Genomic DNA, 14,163 nt, shown 5'->3' with positions numbered 1-14,163 from the left:
CTGTGTGCAGTGGCTCATGCCTATAATCCCAGCACTTTGGGAAGTGGTGGCAGGAGGATTGCTTGAGTCCAGGAGTTCAAGACCAGCCTGGGCAACATAGCAAGACCCTGTCTCAATAAAGAACAAAAAACAGATTCTTGAAAACATGTAAGAATAAGGGGAACTTCTCAAGACATTAAGTAAAAAAGGCATATAGATAGACAGATATAATGCAATTGAAGGTTTGATTGCCTAGAAAAACATTAGAATATACATTAATATGCTAGCAGGGATTACCACTGGGCAGTGAAATTACTTACAGATTCTTTTGATTATCGTTTTTGATAATTTTTATGCTTTCAATGATGTAATTTTTATGAACAGAAAAAATATCTAAATGGTAAGAGTGTTTTTTTGCTAGCAGTATTAAGGTATAAGATCTATATAAGCATGACCCCTACAGATATTTTCTTCAAACTATCACTTCTACTCAATTTATCAGTTTACCACACAGGAATATAGGAATATTTAAATGTTTTGTTTTAGTCCGTGGGTCTGTCTGACAAACAATAGAAAGAATTTTGACCAAAAAATTTGCTTGCTCTGTAAGATGCTTAAAACAACAGAAAAAAAAGGGATATTTGTGGGTGGACTGGCCCAAGACTCACATCTCTAAACTGTGACAAGAAGCTTTCTTAATCATTTACCTCTTCAGAATCTAAGCCAGCAAAGGTCAAAGCAGTCCAGAGACAACACAAGGTGTAGTGTAGCCTTCCTCCCTGATGCAAGGGCTACATCCACAGTGTGAAGGAAGTTTTTTGGAGTTCAGTGAGAGAGTTTATGCCTTTAACATAGCTCTGGTAGTAGCCACTGATCGATACAAAGGCTAGACAAATAGGTGGGAAAGTGGAATAAATACCTATCTATCTAGATAGATATTTGTATACAAATATTTGTATGTATTTAACTACTTAATATATCTTTTATGTTGTAAAAGGCTTAGCATTATGTTTGCACATTGCATCATGAGCAACAAGCCTCCAAATTTACCTATGCCACTGATGTGTAGACTCAATGAATATTTCCTGAAAGCCTATGTGTAAAGCATGGTCCTGGCCATTGGAGACAGAAAAAAACACAGTCCTGTCTTCCTTTCCAGATGAAGACACAAAGACAATTCTGTGGATCACATGTGATTTTTCAATGTCTCTCTTCTCCAAAAAAGAGATATTGGACAAAAAAAAAAAAAAAAAGGACAAAATAATAACTGAAATTTACTGATGTTTCACGTAAATTTAGTGTAATACCACTTTAAAAGTTCATATATATTGCTATATATATATTGCTACATAGCCTGGGAATATCACTAGTGAAATTTACCAAAGGCAGTTCTCAAACCTGAGATAATTTATGGAAATCTTCAAGATAGGGTGCAGTATATTATGATTTCTCCCGATGGAATAAAAGACTTACACTGACTTTTGACTCTACGAAGCTCATTCACTACTGTCAAGTTTTATGACAGGGTTTGGAAATACAATAGGGCAACAATTTTGGCTTCCCAGATGGACAGCCAGAATTGAAACCAAGAGCCGATCAAGATCAGACCAACAAAATAATTAAAAGTGGAAAGTGAAAAGGAAAGGAAAAGAAATGGAAAGCAGATATGTGAGCTTAAGGGAGGTAAAGCAAAAATTAATATTTACTTGACTTGTCCGTTCTCCGTGTAGGTGGTTCTATAAAATCCCACGAGGGAGCCGTTCAGCCAGCCGGCGAACTCCATGGTCAGGAGATACAGGCCATCTCCACTGCTGGGGGTAAGCTCTTCCTCCGCCTCGACCACCACGTACTCCTGCTTTTTGTACTCGAAACACCTCCGGACTTGCACCTGGTCCCCAGAGGGCCTCTTCAGCTCCGGGAGCCGGGTGATCCTGGTCTCCCGGAGGTGCAGCCACAGGTACCGGGTGGGAGCGCTCAGGTTGATGGAGATGCTCACGGTGCCCGTGTAGGTGTCCTCCTCCAACAGGGGCTTCACGTGCAGGTCGTAGTGGACTGGGTTGACGAAGTCCGGCAGTCGAAAGTTTTTCCACTGTCCGCTCTCATCCTCACTGCCCGGGCAGATGTCCTGGTCCGGGGCAGGAGGACCTGAGGGGCTGGCCGTGGAAGAAGGCAGGTGGGAAGGAGCTGGCGCAGTGCCCGGCCCGCCGTCCCCGCTGGAGTCACACGATCTGGTCAAGCCCACGGCAAGTCCCACTATTAATCCTACACCCACCACCACCGCACAGAGAATGGCCACATGTTTCGTTTGAATGCAGTATCTCTTAGAGCCCTCTCTCTCCGCAAAGTTCATTTTTGCTTCCAAAGTCAAGTGTTACACATAAAAAGATGTTAAATTTAACTAACTAACGTCAGCAGACTTCCTTTTTAAATTGGAAGGAATCCCCTGATTTGGCAGCCTGTTTTCGCTTTTCCCACACCCCTCTCTCTGGCTTCTTGCGCCTTTTCCTCTCCCTTTTCACGTTCCCACCAGCCACTCAGGATGAATGCGGAAACAAGGGGGGTGGAATGAGGACTCCGTAAGAGGAGCCGAGTGGGAGGAAGAGGGCTGGCAAGAAGATTGTCACAGCTCCCCTTATAAACGACGCATCTCCACCCCTACCCCTCCTGCACTGCAGCGAGTTAAATATAAAACAGGGCTTCGCTTATCAGCCAACGGGAGGATGAGCCCTCGCCAAAGCTCCGTCAGCAGCTTTCAGGGAGCAAGCGTTTGGGTGAGGTGTGCTTACGATAGAAAATCTCAACCTTTGCCACTCAGCCTGGGGCTTCTTCCTGTTGTGTTCGCAATCTCTCCCTCCTAACTAAAGGGCTTCTTGAATTTCAGCTATTTTATCAGATAGCTTGCCAAAGAAGCTAAGTGTTTTCTTTTATTTTTTTCCCTCATATTATGTAAACATTCCAATTCTGTCCTTTGAAGAAGTCATATCCTGGAATTGGGTGCTCAGGGTGATTCAAGGACCACCTAGGTACTCAGTAAATATTTGTCGAATTAGATTAGGAAAGCATAGCCAGGTAACCCTAAATCAGTTCAGCTGGTGCTGGGTGAATGAGAGGGGGAACCCAAAGAAATTAGCCAAAGCAGTAGTGGAGCTGGAAAGCTTAAGAAGAGAGAGGGAACAAGAGGGGGAGAAGTCTGAAAGGACAGAGGGACAAGGAAGAAGGCCTGCTTGTCTCTGCAGTGTGCCTCCAAGTGAGATTGACTTCCTTAGACTTTGATGTGGTAGAGCACGTTTAAAGTAGATTCCAGATGTGAAAATTGACCTGTTAGGAAATCCATCATCCATGCAAATCTATCATTTTGTTTCTGAATGACAAGCTCAGGAAGAAAAATCGCAATGAACTTCATATTTACTGGCAGCTTAGCTATGGACTGACATTTAGAGAGGTTAAGCTATTGCTCAAGGTCACACACCTGGCAAATAGCAGAACTGGGGTTTGAACCCACGTTGTCTGAGTCTAAAGTCCATATATCTGGCCAGGTGTGGTGGCTCACGCCTGTAATCTCAACACTTTGGGAGGCTGAGGCAGGTGGATCACCTGAGGTCGGGAGTTTGAGACCAGCCTGGCCAACGTGGTGAAACCCCGTCTCTACTAAAGATACAAAAATTAGCCAGGCGTGGTGGTACACATATGTAATCCCAGCTACTCAGGAGGCTGAGGCAGGAGAATTGCTTGAAGCTGGGAGGCGGAGGTTGCAGTGAGCAGAGATCGTGCCATTGTACTCCAGCCTGTGTGACAGAGCAAGACTCCATCTCAAAATAAATAAATAAATAAATAAAATTAAAAAAATTAAAGTCCGTATATCAACGATCGCATTCTACTGCTTCCATGCTCTGAGGAGGATAAATATTCAAGGGTTAAGTAACTATGAAAAACTTGGTATTTCCCCAGATACAATCCATGGATATTAACAGATCTACTTGCCAAGCAAACAATGCTGGGTTAAAGTGAAAAATCTTCTTTTACTACTCTCCATTCTTGCAGAGCCTCCAGATGGTGACACACATTATGAGCCTCCCAGAGAGGAAACGCAACGGAGTACTTTCCCCATTTAGTTGACAAGACAGCTTTTTCTGGTGAGGTACCTTTTGAGGCCCCTATGTTCCACAGAGCACACTCTGAGAAACGTTGTTTCAAACGGTTCTAAATTACAAACTAAACAAACAAACAAAAAAACAAAACTTTAAAAGCAAACGGGTCCATTTTACTCTGTAACATTTCTGTTGTTTTTCTCACAAAATAGTAGTAACAGAAAAAGAATTAAAGGAAAAAGGATGTTTTTCTAAATTGTAGGCCCATCTTGTATGGACTAATTTTACATTCTGAAGCAATCCCAAACTTCTTGAGATCACAGTATGTTTAAGTTTGGCACATTAACTTCCTGAATTTTAGCCCTTGAAACCCTCTTTTTATTGAAAAGATCATCTGACATTTCAATAAATGTTTGATGGGTCAAATATTTTGATATGTTTCTTAGGAATGAAAGGCAAAAATGTGGCTCAAATTTACCTAAACATAGTGAAAGGAAAAGCAAAAAGTATTTGGAAGAATGTACATAAAATTATGTTAAACTGGAAGTATTTTTTAAAATCTCAGATGTGACAAACATTTGAAATCTCTTAAACTTGACCTTGTGGCAAACATATATGAAATCTCTTAAACTTGCCCTTATTTAGAAAGACAACAATCTTATCACCAGGTCTTATGTACAGAGAAGATAATAGACCTTTGGGTTGGGTACACTTAAGGAAGATTAAGAATGGCCACCTGCTATGAAAAAGCTCTACTATTCTGCCTGAAATTCTACCATAAGGAATATACTATTTAAATGCATTTTTTTTTGCCAGAAGAAATAAAATACCCTAAGTCCACATATGGGGTGTGTGTGTGTGTAGGTTTTGAGTCCACAGCCCAGTTCTAGCCACAGTATCTTATTAGTACCAACCTGTGTGAGCTGACTGCATCCAATGAAGGGCACCACATCTTGTGAGGATCAGCATATTAGGGTGACCTAATACAGCCAGATGAGCAGAGGTAGAAGGGCCAGCATGTGCACCATCACAGGCACCCTCCTAGATTAAATAGACGATATTGGGTAATCTTACGTTGAATGAATCTACGTTGGATATAAATAATTTCAAAAGACTACTGCTGGTCAATTTCCACTTATTAGGTCCAAGCCAGTGGAGTGAAAGAACAACAGTTTACTGTAGGTTCTATATGACAATCTCCATCCCTTTTGATACATACATTATCGTGATCTACTTTGAGTACTAAAATTCCAGTATCTGCTCCTGTTCCTTATTTAACATTCAATAGATATCTGTTCCCTATTCAATACTCAATAAATGTTTATTGATTGCTTAGTGAATAACAAATGAACAAATAAATGAACAAGGAGAGGAAGGAAAAACAATAATCCAGAATGGGAGGGGTTAACAGACATACTGTGCCAGGAATGTTGAGAGAAACTCTGTTCGAATTCCAGAAAAGACTAGAAAGACATTCCCTGGGGTGAAGACCTGGAAATCACATCTGATCTTGAGTAGGTGAGGAAATTCTTGGCAAATTCCTTCCCATAGGCGGTAGACTGATGCAAGAGATTCACTGTAACATCAAAGGCCAAGTATGCACCTCTCTTTTTCACTTACAGCTTCCATTTAAAGCTTTTCTATTAGGTACCAGGAATTACACATCCTTCAGAGCTATTGGGCCTTCTGTGTATACACGGTGCTGTCTTAGTCTGTTTTTTGTTGCTATAACATATACCTGAGGCTGGGTAATTTATAGAGAAAAGAGGATTACTTAGCTCACATTTCTGTAGGCTAGGAAGCACAAGAAGCATGGCACCAGCACCTGCTTGGCTTCTGGCAAGGGCTTTCACACCATTACAACATTAGGGAAGGTCAAAAGGGAAGCAGACACGTGTAAAGTTGCAAAACCCAAGGTGCATCCTGGCTCTATGACAGCGCAGTCTCACGGGAGCTAATTCATTCCCACAAGAACTAATTCAGTCTTGCCAGAGCAAGAATTCATTTACTGTTGTAGAATACAGAAGGGCACCAAGCCACCCATGAGGGTAGAGTTGTCATGACCTAAACACCTCCCATTAGACCCCACCTCGCAACACTGCCACTGGGGATCCGATTTCAACATGCGTTTCCGTTGGAACAAACAAGCCATATCCATACCATAACATGTGCTGCTGGCTCACCTGGGCACTAGGAGCATCTCAGGAAATGTAGTCAGCAATTAACACTACCATGTGATTATTTGGCTGGCCCTTTAATCAGTGATCTGAGCTGAATGCTATGGTTCAAGGCTGATCACCTGAGGTCAGGAGTTCAAGACTAGCCTGGCCAACACAGTGAAACCCCGACTCTACAAAAATACAAAACTTAGCCGGGCATGATGGCGGGTGCCTGTAATCCCAGCTACTCGGGAGGCTGAGGTGGGAGAATCCTGCTTGAACCCAGGAGGCGGAGGCTGCAGTGAGCCGAGATCATGCCATTGCACTCCAGCCTGGGCGACAGAGCGAGACTCGGTCTCAAAAAAAAAAAAGTGGCAAGTTAGATTCACAATGGAGGAAATAGAATCTGCAAATTAGGCTGTATACATAGGGAACAAGGAGGGCCCGAACCAGTTTCTTTCCACCTTGCCACAGGGCCACTATTATTAAACTCATAAATTCTATAAACACCCTTGGTCAATTCAGCCATTTCCAAACTTTAAAGGTGTAGTGAGCTGTGAGAGTTGAAAAAGGAGAGAGTCATTGCAACTGACTTGGCTAACCATGAGGTCTAAAGCCATATTGGCAATGTTCTTTCTGATGCTGGTAAATTCACCTGTATTTCCAATGCCTGTGCCCTATTTGTCATCTTTTATTTGGCGTCAACAACTGTTTTAAAAGGTTCAGTTGGTTTTAAGACTAAGTGAACTAGATTAACTTTTTCCAAGAGCTGAAAACTGATGCAGATGTCAGGAGTAGTTTTAAGACATAAAATGTTCAGCATGCCACATCTAATTTTTATTGGTGGGAAAATGATGAATTTGTCCAATGACTGGCACAATAAAGGGAGAGGGAGGAAAGATGAGGAAAAGGAGAAGAAGAAAGAGGCAAGAGGCAAAGGAAAGGGAGAGGAAAAAGGAGGACTTTCAAAATAGATGAGAAGGAAAATAAACCTCCAAAACACACCAAACATAATTTAATAAAAAATAAAAATCAGGCCAGGTGAGGTGGCTCACGCCTGTAATCCCAGCACTTTGGGAGGCCATGGCAGGTGGATCATTTGTGGCCAGGAGTTCAAGACCAGCCTGGCCAACATGGTCAAACCCCGTCTCAATTAAAAGTACAAACATTAGCTGGGCGTGGTGGTGGGCACCTGTAATTCCAGCTACTTAGGAGGCTGAGGCAGGAGAATCGCTTGAACCCAGAGGGTGAGGTTGCAGTGAGCTGAGATCACGTCACTGCACTCCAGCCTGGGCAACAGAGCAAGACTCTGTCTCAAAAAAATAAAAAATAAAAATAAAAATCAGTGAAACAATAAGTTTCTATCTTCTCTATTCCTTGTTGTTTCCAGGCTGATTTGAGAATTCTCTGCAGTTTTCTGGGATACCCAGACTGATGCTCGTAATGTCTCTCACCACTAATCCCTGAATGCCAGGAGATGTCATTTCACAAGCAAGAATTATGCTCCTGTTAGCCATTTGGATCACTCTAGAGAGAATCTGTTCACTTCACTTTCTTCCCCCGCCCCCCCCACCCCCTGCTGCCAGAAAAGTGTTTCTCAGCCACTATTTATTTATTCATTTATTCATTCATTCAATAACTCAACAAATATTTGTTGACTAAATAAATATTTACTTTTAACAAATATTTATTAGGTAAGGAATGCTAAGATAAACTTCAAAATGTGAGCCTTAAAAGAAATAATAGTGAATATTCTTAATATTCTTAAAGGCATATATGTAAAGCCCTGCCTTGTTCTCAGCAGGTAGAGATTTTGAAAATATTTGGAAAAGCAAACAAAATAAAACTAAAAAATTTATGATTCCTATAATTTTTAACTGCATTTGTATTGAGTTCCCTAATGTGCAATAATGCATTGGGAGAAAGTGGTTGGATATAAAAACAGCAGGAGAAAAATAATAGTGATAATATAGTCTAGATTTCTGTTGTTCTAAGAATTTTGAAATTATATATATTTTTTCAGTGCACTAAATAATAGTTCTGTATTCTGAAGAGTTTTAAAACTTCCTGAAATGTTTAATTTACTCAACATTTCCTTTCAGCCTTTATGGTATCAGAATTCTTGGCAATATTTTCTTCTCTTCTATCTGCAGAAGTCTGCAAAAATAACGTTGGTATAGGGAAACTATTTCATCCAATATTCTTTTACTCCATAAAGAGTCCAAGTGAATTATACTAGCAATGATTATTTTGGATTATGTTCTCCACAAAAATTCTAATAGACCCTTTCTTTACCTTAGGTAATATTAATTCTTTATTTCAAAGAAAAGGCCTATAATTTTACAATTTTTATTTATTAGTGCTAGCTGTTTGGTTTGAAAATTTCTTTATTGCCACATTAACTTTAACCAAATAAAGTTGTCTTCAATTTTTGTTTTCCTTGGGAGTAAAGACTTTAAATGCGATAAGATGATCAAAGTCATCCATATGGGTAATAGAAACATTATTTCTCCTGTTGCTGTTCTCTTTATTTAGCATCTCTTCTGTTTTCAGTTTATGACTTTTTTAGAATGCTTTTGCCTTAAGCTAAAAAAAAAACATGCCCCCCTCCAAAAGATATCCACTTGATAATCCCTGGAACCTGTGCATGTTACAAAATATAGTTTTTTTTAAAGTGTCTTTGCAGATATGATTAAGTTTAAGATCTTGAGTTGGAAGATTATCCTGTACTATTAGGATAGGTCCTAATATATGATCTCATGTGTCCTTATAAAAGGGAGGCAGAGAGATTTTACACACAGACAGAGGTGATGTAAAGACAGAGCAGAGAGAGATTTGAAGGTGCTGTTGAAGGTGCTGGTCTTTAAGATTGGAGTGATGCAGCCACAAGCCAAGGAATGCTGGCAGTCGCCAGAAGAGGGAAGCAACAGATTCTCCCCTACAGCTTCTGGATCAAGATGACGCTGCTGTCCTTGATTTTGGCCTAGTGATATTCATTTTGGACTTCTGGCCTCCAAAAATGTGAAAGAATACATGTCTGTTATTTTAAGCCAAGTCTGTAGTAATTTGTTACAGCAGCCACAGAAAAAGAGTACAGCAGATTTTACATATTCACTCAACAAACATTTATTGAAAACCATAATGTCCCAGGCACTTCAAATGTTGGAAAAGCACTAAATAAAAACACAAATGAAAACATAGCCTCAGGACAGAATAGTTGTTTTTCAAGTAGAAAGAGGATCACAATGAGATAGAATATTAGCTTTTTGAATAAGAACACACTCTCTTTTTTCATTCACTTCTGATTTTCTAAAGATATACTTGACAACTTGGTTTTTGTTCTTTGGGAGGTATTTTGCTCAAGGTTTCAAAGATTTTTGTGTGTTTATTTTCCAGTTGTCTTCATGGCATAATATTTGTTTACAGTGTTAATAAATTATTTGTTCAGTTAACAGGCTGTATGTCATTTTGTATAAGCAATATGACTCCCACTGATTTTATTTGAATCTTTCATTAAATTTATGTCTGGGGAAATCTTATACCCACCTCTGATTTTGAAGCTTTCATTACAGATGCTTTTTTAAGGTCAATGATATACAAATCCAGGACAAAATAACACTATTTCTTGGGGGTACAGTAATTTCCTTCCATCTTCTGAATGCTTTGCCTCATTTATTTCTACTGTCCTCAATGATGGCTAGTCTGGTGGACTGTTTGACTTCTGTATTTTAGACAATTTCCTTTGATATCTCGCTGTCCATTCAGCTTTTAAAGGGTTTTCATGTGACTCTTTCATTCTTGGTTTATCATTTGTACCTGGGCTTAAGATATTTATGTGCATGTATTGTAAGGGTCTTAGCTTCACTGTTTAAATCTCTTTACTCAGGATTCAGATATGTCTCCATGTGTGAAGTCATCAGCTACAGCCCACCATGGGTTGGAGCATACAAAAACTTTAGATATTAATACCTTTTGAGAAGGAATTTATTTTGGAGTAGTCAGGAATTCTTCTAGTTCCAAATAACAGAAAACTTAGCTAATTGTGGCTTAATCTATAAAGACATCTAATTATCTCTCATCATAAGAAGTCTGGGGCCGGATGTGGTGGCTCACGCCTGTAATCCCAGCTCTTTGGGAGGCTGAGGCAAGTAGATCGCTTGAGCCCTGGAGTTTGAGATCAGCCTGGGCAACAAAATTAGATTCTGTCTCTACAGAAAATACAAAAATTAGCTGGGTGTGATGGTGCATGCCTGTAGTCCCAGGTACTCGGGAGGCTGAGGCAGGAGAGTCACTTGAGCCTGGAAGGTCGAGGTTGCAGTGAGCTGTGATTACACCACTGCACTCCAGCCTGGGCAACGGAGTAAGATCTTATCTCAAAAAAAGAGTCTGGAAGTAGAGACTATCAACATGCCTTGGCGCTCAATGATGCTATCAAGAAACTAAGCTCTGCCTATCTTTTCATTCCACCATCTCTACTGTGTGGACTCAAGCTGACTGCCACAGCTTCAACTATCACAATATCATTTGAAAGCAAGAAGTGGAGAGAGGGAAGAAGAGTAAAAGATTTTCTCTTAGGTAGTTCTTTCCTTTTATCAGTGAAGAAGATCTTTCCCAGAAGCCCTCAGCAGGCTTCCCCTGATATCACCTTGTCCAGGCCTGAATCACGAGTTCCTTCTGTAATTTCAACCATATTCTGTTGAGAGGAATGTAATAGAAGCGACTGACTTGAATAACACCAGTTCATCTCCAGAACAGGACACATTGCTGCCACAAAGTCGGAATATTTGTTGGCAAATAAGAAGGGGAAAATGGCTTTTGGGTGGACGATAATACTGCTGCCACACTTCGAGGAGCACAAACATGGCCCGAGTGCAAGATACTCATGGGAGAGTGAAAGACAGGGCTGAGGAGAACAGGAAGTTCTCACTTCCTGTCCTTCACTACCTGCCACCCGTCTCCTCTCCTGCACCTTAACTGGCTGGGTTTTTCTTTTCTTTTTTCTCTCCTATCTCTTCACTTTTTCGTAGAATCATCTTTCACATTGCCATTGCACTATGCAAACATCTTCAGTGAGTCCCACTCACTGATAAGATAGGTTCTTGGTATGGGACTCAAAACCCCACTTCCTTTCTCTCCAAAGGGTTCCTAGCCTCTCAAAATCCCTTTTCAAATTTACCTCCAAGCCAAACTGATCTATTTATGTCTTAAAGATATAAATTACACATTGTCATGCTCCTGCCTGGGTTTCTTTTCCTCTCCCTCTTTTCTAATACATTCTCAGGACCCAACTTACCTCTCTTCCCAAGCAAACCTTCATTGATCCGGACAGACCTCAATGATCAATCCTTCTCTAATCTCCTGTAAATTTTACACTTGATATCATTCACTTGCCAGCTATCTTCAGACCAACCCCAATCTGGCCAATTATGCTGTGTATTAATAAGATGAGTCTAATGTCAAGATAAAGAGTACCAATGTATCTGTGGTAGAACACAGTAAAAATTGATTTCTCACTCTGGCCACATCCAAGGTGCATATTCTTTGTTGGAGAACTCTATTGGGAAACATTTTTCCAAGCAGTGACTCAGGGATTTAGGCTCCTTTCATCTTGCGGTGCCTCCCTCTTCATATCGCCTCCAAGGATGCCACAGAAAAGAATGTGAGGAGCTTCCACTGGATGACTAGTCACCTCAGCCGAGAAGTCATGCACATTACTTTCACTTATACTCATTGGCCATTCTAATCTATTCTAATCTAATATAAGGAATCATATGACTTCTCTTATTTTTTATTTTATTTATTTATTTTTTTCTGAGAAGGAGTCTCGCTCTGTCACCCAGGCTGGAGTGTAGTGGCGAGATCTCAGTTGACTGCAACCTCCATTTCCCAGTTCAAGAGATCCTCCCACCTCAGCCTCCGGAGTAGCTGGGATTACAGGCATGCACCACCACACCCAGATAATTTTTATATTTTTAGTAGAGACAGGTTTTCGCCATGGTGGCCAGGCTGGTCTCAAACTCCTGACCTCAAGTGATGCAACCGCCTTGGCCTCTCAAAGTGCTGGGATTACAGGCAGGAGCCACTGCACCCTGTCCATATGGCTACTCTTAATATCGAGGGGGCTGGTATACATAGGTATCAACAACGCTACCCTTAGAGAGAGAAGCAGGTGTCTTTGGTGATCACCTAGCTGCTCTGTCCCATACTGGCCTCCCCTCATTTTAGGACTTACTTTGTTGGTACAGTGCAATGACTCAGATGGACAGGCCATAAGAAGAAAAATGTTTCACTGTTGCTGCTAAAATTTGTACAGAAGCAAAATCTCTTCTCTCTTCACACTTGTAGAAAAACTATTCAGCTACATGCTCACAGTTTATGTTTATTTCTTGTCATGGCTGTTCTGAGTATTTATTTTAACTGTTTTTTTCCTGAGCAGACTTGGTTTACTGTGAGGGGTCACATGCTAAGTGATTTGCCCTAGACCCCACACTGCTTCTAGAGATGGCTCAGGTACTGCAACTCCTTATTTTATTTTCCAAAAGATAATTTTATTTGTACTTCAGAATATCATAGAAACAGATGGGAGTTAAGGTAATTATATTCAGGTGGAAGAAAAGAGTAAGGAAACTGAATGAAATAGAACCAACCTTCATGGCACATACTTGGTCCCAGATGTCTTTTATTTGCTGTCTTTTTAGTGCATCCAGCAAAGTTATGAGTTTGTTATTATGAGTCCCAGCTGCCACTTACCATAGCAGGCTGACTCCAAATCTAATAGAAAGAATTTGGTACTGTTTATGGCCTAGTCCAGACCTCCTCATGAATAATTTTGTATTTTAGCTACATTATGGGCTATCCAGACCTTTGCAGGTAGCATTGACAACAAATCACATTTATAATACAGTTTCTAAAGAAAACTGTACTACAAGATCCAACATATGTATTTATCTGGGTGTCAAGCCTATCAATACACTGAGAGAATCCCCACCCCAACATGTGCCAATTGAGGTGGACATTGCATTACTTTTTGTCCTCTAGTGTCCTGGGGGTGTCCCTAACTGCTTGGCGTGTTCAGAAAGTAGCCTTGTAATTTAGGTAGTATAAATACTACCTAGTTTATATGTTAAATGATGACAAATGTTAGAATACGGAAAGAACAACAAAAATAAGGTGGCCAAGTGTGATGCACTAATGTTGTTTAATGCAAACTGATTTTAATTCTATTTTTTAAACAAATCATAGATTTAAGAAGTCATCAAGTCTTCTCAATTTTTAGATGATTTTAATTATGTGATTATTTTAATTGTCTATTTTGCTTTCTCAATGATTTTTTTTATGTGTTTCAAATATAGCATTATAGATATAAAGTAACTTTACCCACATCCACATCCAGGAAGTTGGCCACATCATTTTCTTGTGGTGATTCTGGCTATGATTCAAGTTCTGAACCATTCCTGTGATTTCCACCATAATACTCGATCCTTCTATTCTGCGTCTTTCTGAAGGCTGGCATTGCTCATTTTCCCCAATTGCCTATAAAATAATTTGCATAATGACTATGTGTCATTTAGTATAGAATTATTTGCTTTGTTGCTTTTCTTTAGCATCTGAAACTCGATACTGCTGACTCTAAAACAACTATGTCCATACATGGCAGTAAAATACATGGACATTTGTCTAACAATTTGATTAATTTGACCCATGTAGACATTCACCTTTGATAATCGAAGACAAAATTACATTTGAGGTTCAAGGTAGCTTTTGGCTTATTGGCAGTGATTGGCTAATTGTTCATGAAATATATTTCCCATCTTCCTGGACTCACAGTTGAACAGAATTTCTCAGCCATCTTTACTGTGGAAATGTGACTCTGTTTTGGCTAATCGGATCTGGAGAGAAGTGGTATATTTTCTCCCAGACCTGGTGTATAAAAACCA

The 14,163-nt window shown here is 40.2% G+C and overlaps 1 protein-coding gene across 1 annotated transcript in view; it reads right to left on the bottom strand.

The window, feature by feature from the left end:
• ENPEP (glutamyl aminopeptidase) overlaps positions 1-3,003 on the bottom strand; it is an 85,995-nt gene extending 82,992 nt beyond the window's left edge. Inside the window, exon 1 of the mRNA XM_003830026.6 lies at positions 1,686-3,003. Coding sequence (XP_003830074.2) covers positions 1,686-2,329 — 644 coding nt within the window. The 5' untranslated portion in view covers positions 2,330-3,003. The remainder of the gene's footprint in view (positions 1-1,685) is intronic.
• Between the last annotated feature and the right edge of the window lie 11,160 nt (positions 3,004-14,163).

The sequence above is a fragment of the Pan paniscus genome, chromosome 3, assembly GCF_029289425.2.
Source record: "Pan paniscus chromosome 3, NHGRI_mPanPan1-v2.0_pri, whole genome shotgun sequence".
In the NCBI taxonomy this organism is placed as follows: Eukaryota; Metazoa; Chordata; class Mammalia; order Primates; family Hominidae; genus Pan; species Pan paniscus.
Note: the sequence above shows the minus strand (reverse complement) of the source record. Positions and strands in the feature narration are given on the sequence as shown.